Source organism: Dryobates pubescens, chromosome 28 (genome assembly GCF_014839835.1).
Source record: "Dryobates pubescens isolate bDryPub1 chromosome 28, bDryPub1.pri, whole genome shotgun sequence".
In the NCBI taxonomy this organism is placed as follows: domain Eukaryota; kingdom Metazoa; phylum Chordata; class Aves; order Piciformes; family Picidae; genus Dryobates; species Dryobates pubescens.
This window is the reverse complement of record NC_071639.1, coordinates 13301376-13311820: the sequence shown is the minus strand read 5'-3', so window position 1 is coordinate 13311820 and position 10445 is coordinate 13301376. Positions and strand designations below refer to the sequence as shown.

The 10445-nt window shown below is 40.1% G+C and overlaps 1 protein-coding gene across 6 annotated transcripts in view; it reads left to right on the top strand.

Annotated features, from left to right (window-relative positions):
* The window catches only part of GRIK2 (glutamate ionotropic receptor kainate type subunit 2), a 202222-nt gene that overhangs the window by 137669 nt on the left and 54108 nt on the right, over nucleotides 1-10445 (top strand). For 5 of the 6 annotated variants that reach the window (XM_009898109.2, XM_054174076.1, XM_054174075.1 and 2 more), the window contains one exon: nucleotides 1342-1559. In XM_009898109.2, coding sequence (XP_009896411.2) covers nucleotides 1342-1559 — 218 coding nt within the window. Of the gene's footprint in view, nucleotides 723-1341; nucleotides 1560-10445 lie in introns of those variants that run through there. The other variant, XM_054174079.1, reaches the window with a different exon arrangement.

Sequence of the window (10445 nt, the reverse complement as noted above, 5' to 3'; positions counted from 1 at the left end):
TTTTTTTTTTTTTTGGCATTGACGTTGAAAGTTTGGCATAATCTTTTGTTTATATGAAGATGTGTTACCTTGCTGGACCAGTTCCTTAAATAATTCAATCTAAACACTAAAATTTAATGAGAATAAAATAGTCCATCTTGCCTTCATTCCATTTTACCCAGAAGATTTCAAAGCAATCCTAGTGACGGATTAACAGAAGCTGATTGTTTCAGTACGATGGTACAGTGGATATGAAAAACTGCCTCTATGAAAACAACTTTCTGGATAATTAAAAGAAAGCACAATTAAAAACCTTATATAAAGTCCTTACAATGAAGCCTGAAATTGTTTATTTGGCAGCATTAAAAAATTCCATTGCATTGGATTCTAATGTTATGGATCAAAATCCATATGTGCTCTCTCCATGATAAATATTTATGGTTTAAATTGCATTGGATTTTGCTGTTCTTCTCTTATTAGTAATTAGGCACGAGAGGAGTTCTTGTGCTTCAATTTGTTTCATTAGACTCCAAATTAGCATTAATAATTGTGCAAATTGCTGTACAGTGTCTCTCTCCCCCTCCATCCTTTCGAGCCATGAGCAGGCAACTCCAGCAATGCATTATGATCTATCTTTATCTAGTTTATGCATAGTGGTCTAATATTTTCATTGCTGCTCTATCAAATTAAGTGTGTGGCATAGCCACCCATGTTTATCTGAAATTGTGGGGCTGACTATAGAGATGGGAGATGTTCTTCATTTGTGAAACCTAGCAGCCAATAAGCGATGGCAAAGGACAAAAGCTTGCTTATAACATTCAGGTATGGAATGCTTTTATTTCATATCTGTTCCTTTCCTCAGCAGCTTATTTTTACTCACCTAAGTGAGTTTTTGCAAAATACTTAAATTCTTATATATATATTTAATTTGGTGCCTTGAAAGTGAACTGTGTAAGTGCTTCAATGTTAGCATTAACTTAGAGGCTCAGTCCAGCCAGGATGGTTTTTTCCTGGAAAGCCAATTCCTGCAACTGGTTCTTTTCCAAGCTGCTATATATATATTTATCTGTTTCTGGGTTTGAAGAGGTGACTGATCACCGAGTCTCCCATTACTATCTTTTGATCCCCACAGCTCAAAAAAAGAAAAACAAAAAGACCTTGTCTTAAGTGTAATCAGTTCTTATTTTCCATTTCAGTTGTGTGTGTTTGTACGAGCAGTACATGTAAACCTGTAGCTTTCAAGATTTTTTTGCACAGTGATTCCATCTCCCCACTGTGGCAAAAAGTGCTGAACGCTGAGGAAAGTTTTCTTTTTTGCTTTTCTGTGCCTTGGTTTCATCTTTCTCCCCTGGTTTTCGTTAGGTTCTGAGCTCATGCCCAAAGCCCTCTCCACCAGGATAGTGGGAGGCATTTGGTGGTTTTTCACACTTATCATCATTTCCTCGTACACTGCTAACCTAGCCGCCTTTCTGACAGTGGAACGTATGGAGTCCCCTATTGATTCTGCTGATGATTTGGCCAAGCAGACAAAGATAGAGTATGGGGCAGTTGAAGATGGAGCAACCGTGACTTTCTTCAAGGTAAGCTTTATGATCTCTTTGGAAAGATGCTGTGTCCCCACTGTGAAAGTTTGTGCCCCTTGCTGAGGAGCGACAGAGAGGATTCCTGCTGCTGTCAAAAGCAACTGGAAATCGTCTGTTATTTAGAAGAGAATAGAATGAGGATTTGCAAGGCAGCAAAGGAACTGAATGAAAAGTCTCTCATGGGAAATTAAACCATAATTTCTCTGGGCTTTTTTGAGTTTTTTGTTTGGTTGGGTTGAATCTGTAGCAGTGAGTGAGGTGGAGAAATCTGAACTCCTTTTTTCAGATAGATCTCATCTAGCCATGAACAAGAATGAGTTTTGCTGGATTGAGTTACGCTATCAGTTCAATAGCATTGTACTTAACTGCAGTCTTTGTTCGAGCACCCACACCGGATGGTTGCTTGAACAAAGGATGGTATTAGCTGGAGCTGAGAAAAACCTTTTGTACTTCATATTTTGCAGAAAATGTTAAGGGAGATTTGGAGTTCGTGTGAAAAGTTCTGATTCTTCCAGGTTTTCTGTTCCCCTCAACTTGTTACTAAAATAGTAGAACTGAAAATGTAATTAAATACCCTGCTGGATTAGAGGGAAATCTTTCTTTTCTATCTTTATCAAGCACTTAAGTGAGCTTAAATTAGTGAGAAGTATGTGTGAAGGGAGAATTAGCAAGATGTGTGTGAAGGGAGGGAGGATGGTTCTGTAACTCCTTTTGTTTGACAGCACAGACTTGTCTAGGATCTTCTGGAGAGAGGAGTGTTTAACAAGATTTGCCTGGTCTTAGGTATATTTTGAAGACTTGGAAGTATTTTCTGGCTTTGTGAGTTATTGTGCTGTCATTTAGAAGCTTTGCAGTGTCTGTTACACTGGCATTTAAAATTAGACAGAGAGAGGTCCAAGGCGCCTTGTAAACTGGTGCAGAAATTGAAGGCTGTGCTCAGTTCCTCTCATTTGTACTGGGAGAGTACAAATTTGTTTTGCTATCAAGTCCCTGTTTAACCTGATGACCTCAGAGCCAAAGTGGAGACACAGTTTTAATTTGTAAAAATAATTCTTGGTCTTCCAGCTTCTACTTGAGAATAAAAATCAATTCCGCTTCAGTGTCCCAGAATATTTTAGGCTGCTTAACTTATGGCATACATTGGGAAGGTTCTGAGTGCTTTCCCCAGAATGCTTATTGGAAGAGGAGCTGATGAAATTAATAGAAGTAACTAATCAATTAGACAGTTCTTGGTGTCAAGAAATATGTGAAGCAGTAAAAAGAAACAGCATATTGAAACTTCTTGAAGACTGAGGTTTTGAAAAGAGTCAAAAGGATTTACGCCCGAGGGCCTGAAGAGTTGACATAAGGCATTTATTGAGTTACCAGAAAACATTGCAGGGCTTTAATTTCAATTTTGCCTGTCAGGAAACTTTGAACTTGTTCTAATTCAAATTTGAACTGTGGACTCTGAATATTAGGAGGCAAGTTTAGTTTTGCGATGTCATTCCTTCTCCTTGCCAGAAGCATTTTTCTCTCCATCTTCTTAATGTTTAGTTTTCCCTCTCCCCACACTTCATTTTCTCTCCTTTTCACTCTCTCCCCCTTTTTTGGGGGTTTTAAAGTGTACAGAGACTTTCTTTTTCTCTGCATGTTCTCTCCTTTGCACATCCGTCTTCTGCTCCTTTTTCTGCCCAACTCTTTCTCTTTGATTTCTTTCTTCTTTCTATTTCTCTAGGTATATTTTGTGTTTATCTAGTATAGTGCATCAAAGAACTAGAGCATTTACTACTAATGAAACAACAATTGCACATCCTGCATAGAATGCTTGTAGTTGAAATAAGCTAGGCTTACACACAGTAGTTATGGTATCAGATCACATAGTGTGATACTGCTTTTAGTACATTAACATATACTCCTCCTTTGCTGTGAGTGAAAAAGAGAAATCGGAACAAAACACAGGATTTCTTTATTCAGTTGATGAATTTTGAGTCAAATTAGGGTTATTCTGTTGAACAAACATATTTTCTGAGCTCTATGTGTGAACAGATCTTGATTAGTAAGTGTTTTGTGACATGGAAATGCACTGATAGTTAAGAACTTCTGTTCCAGATAGCAACCAAATTAATCCAAATCTTTCTGGTGTTTGCCATCTTATCTAGTAGAACATAAATTAATTGGTGTTATTAACATAATGGAATGGATCCAAACTTAAGCAGGAGAAGTAGCTACAACTGTTCTTGTGGTGCAAGAAACAAGCAAAAATCAAGCCCCAAAAGAAAGATAACTGGAAACTGTGTGATCTCATTTGATTGATTCAGTGTCTGACGCCACTTCCAGGTGGAAATTAAAGTTTGCTGCTTGTAAAGGCAATTCACTAGAGCTGCCAGTGTAAGAAATTAAAAGCTTATTATATGTATATTGCATGAAATATAAAGCAAAACATTGGTATAGTGTCTATCTGACAGAGTAAGCTGTCTGGCAAAATCAGGCAATTTAACCTAATGAATTTGAGTTACCAGAAAACAGAATGCTGTCGTTCTGGTCACCATAATATAGCTGTGTTTGTGTGTGTGTTCAGAATATGCTTCTATTTTGTATCAGCAAATCACCTTAGGAATGTAATTTCCTCACATGAAGAAAAGGGAAATAAAGAAGCTCTTCTAAAATAAGACTGTAACTGGGATTGCCTTAGAAAGGGAGTACTAGAGCTGAGCAGCTCATAGACACTGCTACTAAATAATAATGTAAAAAGCACCAAAGAACAGGAAATTGATGAAAGAAGACAAAGACCTGAAGAATAAAACAAGTGGCACAAATGACACTGGAAGGAAACAGTGTAGAAAAGTAAAGATGGTATGGAAAAGACAGAAGAGTAGGGTACATTTTCTTCGTTGTGTGTAAGAAAAAAGGGATAAATATTCACATTTTAAATTAATTTCAGAGGACTATCAGTAAGCTAAAGGAGGCTTTTAAGTGGTATACATTCTCTTTTCTGATAGACAAGTGAATCTCAAGTAGGAAGTGATGCTGCCTTTTTATGGTGGCATTATGGAAAATATTAATGAATTTTATCCTGTTCTGGTGGCTGCACTTGGAAAATATATTAAAAACTGGAAAGAGTTCATTAAGGGTGGAAGAATGTCTGTAGGTCTGGAAATAAGCATTGTAGTTAGAGGCTAAAGAAGATCAGTCTGTTTAATCTGCTGAAGAGAAGGTTAAGAGGTGACTTGACCATGGTCTGTAAGTGTCTTAATGGAAATGAGACTTTTGACAGTGGATGACTGTTTAATCTAGCAGAAAAAGGCATAATGAGAGGTAGTGTTTCAGAGCTGGAGTCAGGCAAATGAAGACTAGAACGAAGGTGCATGCTTTTAAGTGCGAGAGTGGTTAACCACTGGTACAGCTGATCGGGGTGGGCTGGATTCATCCATCATATGCAGCCAAGGTGAGGAAAATAGATACAAACACCTTTAGAGACACTTTTGATTTAGAGACTACTCAATGAAGTAGGTAGCAGCCATTAGAGAGGAGCTCATTTCACATTTTAGTGGTCCCCTCCTACCTCAAAAAAAATCTACCAGAGCATGGGGGCTGGGTGGAGTTGCCCAAAGATGATGGAGAGGATAAATTTGTCATCTGTGTGTATGTTTTTCCTTATCTGCTTTGTCTTGCTTTAATGAGAGTGGAGTGAGTAAAACAGTGGCACTGTGTTACAACAAGAAATGAAGGCGCCAGATGGTTTCCTAATGTTAAATGAAATTATCATGTCTTGGTAATAGTTATTAGTTTGACTCACAGCGAGGCTCGGTGGCTGCCCATGAGACTGGCAGTAATTTCTGCATAAATTAGCTATGCAGCAGGCCAGTGAATTCTTTCTTCTGCAAAACTTTGGAACCTGGCCAGAGCTGTGTGGTGCTAAAACAAAAAGTGGGATTGTTGAAGGAGAACCTAAATGGGAATCAGACAGAGAACCTTCACCTTAAAATCTGGTGAAGTTCAAATCTTGGGGAGCACAGGGGAGAGCTGCGGAACATTCCTGTGACATTTTGAAGCTGTGAAAAAGGAAAACTGTCTCCAGAGGTTTAATGCAGAAAAATCACCAAGTATCTTTGGTTGGAAGAGAACATCAAGATGATCCCATCTAATCTTTGATCCAGGACTTCAAGGTCACCACTAAACCATGTCACAGAGCACCAAGTCCACATGCTGCTTTAACACCTCCAGGGATGCTGACTCCACCACTGCCCTGGGCAGCCTGTTCCAACATTTGATAGCCTTTCAGTGAAGAAATATTTCCCGTTCTCCAGCTTAAACTTCCCCTGGCACAGCTTGCCTCCATTTCCTCTAGTCTTGTTGCTTGCCACCAGGGAGAAGAGGCTGTCACCCTCCTCTTTCCAATCTGCAATAAATAGAATCCAATAAATGCACATGGGAAAGGACACACAGAATCTGTAGCCGCATGCTGCAAACCCAAGCTCAGGAAGTTTAGCAGTGCCTGTGAATTATTTGGTGGAATGGCTGCAAGTCAAAGATGAAAGAAACACCACTTCTGAGCTTCTCAAATATCCACTGACTGACAGTGACCCATGGAAAACAACTTTTTGAGTTCCAGCCTCCATGTTCTGATCTGGATAATGCTTTAAAAATGATGGGTAGCAGATACTGCAGAGACAGGTTGAGTTTGCTTGAAAATTGTTTGCATTTGTAGATCAGTATCCCTTGAATTTAACAAACACAGACTTGTTCTTAGGCGTAAAAACACATGGTAGTGTTGATTAAAGAGGAGCTGAAAGGGAATTGAGTATAAATACCATGAAAGGGAATTGAGTATAAAGACCATGTAATCTCCTTTTCATCTTGATCATCCTAGTTTGGGCCTGTCTGCTGGAAACATGTGCAGTCGAAATGCATTGTTTCCCCTTTCCCAAGATTATTCCCTTTTTGCAGGATCACCGTTACAAAAACACTTAGGCAGAGTTGCATGGTCTGTGGTCACTCCATGCACTTAAAAGGACAGAATCTGCAATGACAGCCTGTGAGAATGAGATACAGGCTTTGGCCAAAGCCTCACTGAGTTCTGAAACTTCCTGCTTTAAAGGATGAAGGAAGCACAGTAGAGGTAGGTAGGTTAGGTGATGCATTCACACAGGCTGTAATGAGAGCAGCAGTGCATTTGAATTCTAAATGGAAGAAATTCAGATAAATTTGGTCCCAAGCACTTTGAAGTGAGCTGTCTTTCTTTGGAATCTGAGGGCAGAAAGCAGAACTAATTCACATAAAGGGCTTCATTCCAACCAACTCTCTAGGTGCTGGGACAAAGTGACTGAAATGGTTTAATGCTGCCTTGACCCTTGTTCCTTCTCTGGGGTTGTCAGAGCCATTACTGTTCCTGCAGTAAATAAGGACATATGTTTGGCTCTGCTGCAGCTCAGTGCTGAAGCACAAAACTGAAAAAAAAGATGGAATGTGGTAGAAACCTTTTCACCCTTACCTTTGTCCGTGCCTGTGCCTTTTCACTTCCCTTTCTCCATTCTTCAGTCCTTCTGCTCTTTTCCTCTTAATTCTACATCGTGGACTGAAAAGGATGAACACAAGGACAGGTCAAATCTGCAAAGATTTATTCTACATTGTGCCTTATATCCAGATAGCTGAGTCCAACCTGATGTTATACAGATGTTGTTCAGACCACACTTTGCCTCTTGAACTGTGTCAGGATATTTTACCAGCAGAAGAGTTTCTAGCAATAGTAGCTGATTCAGAGGAATGGTATAATCCAGAGAGTTGGAAAAGCATTTTGTGGTTAAGCCAAACCCATCTGACTATTTTTGACTATATAGTGGTGGTACTGAAGACAAGAGCAATAGTGGCTTTTTCCTTTGAGTTTAATCACTGCACATTGCTTCTGATCCTATGTCTCAATACCTCTCATTTTGTTCTTAGATTAACTTAAGCCAGGCTACCTGCAGGTAGTCCAATGTCTTCTGCCTTCAGCCTCGAGGTCTTTTGGCTGCACATATCCCCAGGCTGTGGCAAGAGTCAGTCCAGCTTTCTGATTCAACTGAAAAGGAATCTGTTTTGATTGTGGCATGTTTAGTTTTCAGACATATAGAGCTGCTCTGATGTTCAGATTGCCAGAACTTCTGCAAGGAGAGCAGAGTGTCCCTTTCCATGTCAGGGTGATCCTGCATCACCTTTCTAAATGGGTGAGCCCCTGGCAATCCACATCCTTTGGGAAGCGAGTTCTGTTGCTGCATTTCGAGGGGTAACAATGAGAAGAATCAATGGCAATGCCATTGCTGACACTTCCAGAATGTGTGTTGTCCTTACATACTGTTGTAGGTTTTGTCTTCACTGCTAAGTCATTTATTTCCTTCCTCTCACCTGATGTGCTTCACTTTCTGGCCCCTTTAGAGCCTGTAATGGCACTGCTGACAGGATCAAATGTAAGAGAATGACTGAACTGTGGGTTCTGATCAAGGCTTTTCCTCAGAAATGCATATCCTAATTGCTTCCTAGCCTTATCACCTTTCTCTCCTTCTCTTGCTGCTTTGCCCCAGGAGGCAGGGCAAGAGAACTTTCCTTTTCTCTTTTCAGCTTTTTTTTCTCTTTGTCTGTCTTCAGATTGTGCGAAAGGGAACTGAACTAGATCACAGAGAATCCTTCAGCTGCAAATAGCATTCTGTGTGAAAGACAGATATCAGAGTTAAGTTTTGTTTAGGAAATTGAGAGTACAACTGAGAACTTTTTTAACTATCAGTCGGGGGGTGGGGGTGGTGGTGGAAATCATCTTTGTCTTCAAAGCTAATAGATCTACCACCAAGTAGCCATGTAAAGTTTGCAGATCTGATCTGTGACTCATGCTGGGAATGTGAGTCAGAAACAATTCCCCAGAGTGAACTATGTCTTGCTTCAGCCAGCTTTGTGTGAGATCCTGCCACATGAGCAACCTTCAGTGGTGAGTTCCTGCCCACTGAAGCAGCCTGAAAGCCTCCATTCCTTAGCAGAGGTGAACTGCTTCTGCCTTGTCAGTTTATATATGACCCTGCTGAGGTGTTGTCCAACTGCATTAGCACTGCTTTGTTTAGAAAATATTTCCAGTGCCAGGCCTGCTCAGGATGCCACATAAAGTCTTATTACAGTGACTAATTTCCTCTCCAGTTATTCATTGCTGCAAAGAGGATGCTTGTCGAGATGGGTTAAAGCATCCTTTCTGCAATACATCTGTGGTAAGAATTACAGAAGCTTGCCTGGCTGTGGATGCCTTCAAGCATTTTTCAGTATCCATGCATTGGTTGAACTTGTGCTTAATGTATTCAAGATCCTTAATCTGAACCATATAGGTTATAAATGTATTTAAAAACAAACATGCTAAACTCCACTAAAGAATCATAGCACTGTGAAATTATATAGGTAGGAAATGTCCCTTGAGATGGACTCCAGCTGTGAACCCAACACTACCAAGCCCACCACTAAACCATGTCACTAAACACTACATCTACATGTCTCCTGAATACCTCCAGGGATGGTGACTCAAGCACTTCCCTGGGCAGCCTGGGGATATTTGTCTTATTTCAGATTATTGGCTTAAAAGTTGTGAAAAGTTTCTGTTCTTGCATGTTGGCACTGAAGTGAACACACACACAAAAATCAAAGAGAAAAAACTTTTCTTTGAAATCATAGAAAGTTCACATTTTGGCTTCCACTCTGAGCTGGGCTGCGGCCAAAATTCTGATCTCTGCTTGCAGAGATTGAACTGGGCACAATGAGTGCTCTAAAAGTAAGCCAGGAATTGCAAAACTTGTTTTTCAACTCCCCCCCCCAAAAAATAACAAGCAATAAACACTCTCCACCACTGTACTTTGCTCCTGTGACTCCATATGCTTGATCACATTAGAGGTTGAGTACATTTATCCTCCACCAGCAGGGCAGATGCTGCTGTGTCATCTGCTGGATGGCTTGTCATCTTTTTTTTTTTTAACATTTATGAGTCCAATTAAATCCTTTTAAATTAAATTAGGGTGACAGGCACAGGCTTCTTGATGTGTGCATCAGTGATGTGTTTGCATTGTTTGCATATTTTGTTGGAAGGATGTGGGAATTTTGATGCATTCTATGCCAGAACGTTCATGGAAACTTTGCTCTGAAGGATACAGTTCGGCAAACTGGGTCAGCTGATGTTAATCAAGCAATGTTGTTTGCTGCTTTGCCCTGGGTTATGAAAAGAATTGCAAGAACAATCGAGGAAAAGAGTTGGCACAGGAAAATTTTAGAGCGTGGGATCCCCTTTAGCCTTGAAGACAACGCAGCAGTGTCGATTCCTGTTTCTTTTAATTACATGGTAGGGTTTGTTTTGTTAGCGTGTTTGGGTTTCTGGATGGATAGGAGGGCTTAGAAGGCTGACCCTGCAGAAGTGCCAGCCTTGTTTACAGACAAAAGAGAACCTGCCCACATCCAGAACAAATATAGCCCCTAACAGCTTCTGACTTTGTAACTAACTTTGGCAAATTCAGGGCTTCTTGGGCAGAATGTGCAAAACCAGAGGGCAAATTATTAAAGAATAGAACAGCAGCTTGCAATTGGAAGGGATTGATCATCTAGCCCAACTGCCTGACCAAAATTAAGGGTGTTGTCCAAATGCCTTTTAAACATCAAAAGACTTGGGGCATCAATGATCTCTTCAGGAAGCCTGTTCCAGTGTTTGAAAGCTAGCTTAAAAAATGTTTAAAAACTCATGACCTCTGACTCAGTATTTTGAAGTAGGGATTTTGAAGAGGATATAAATTATAGAGAGAAATCTTTATTAGAAGGTAATATAAAATGCATACAGGAACCTTTATATGGCTTCAAGTACATCGTTCCAAGTGCAATATGCCTTCCAGTACCTGAAGGGATCCAACAGGA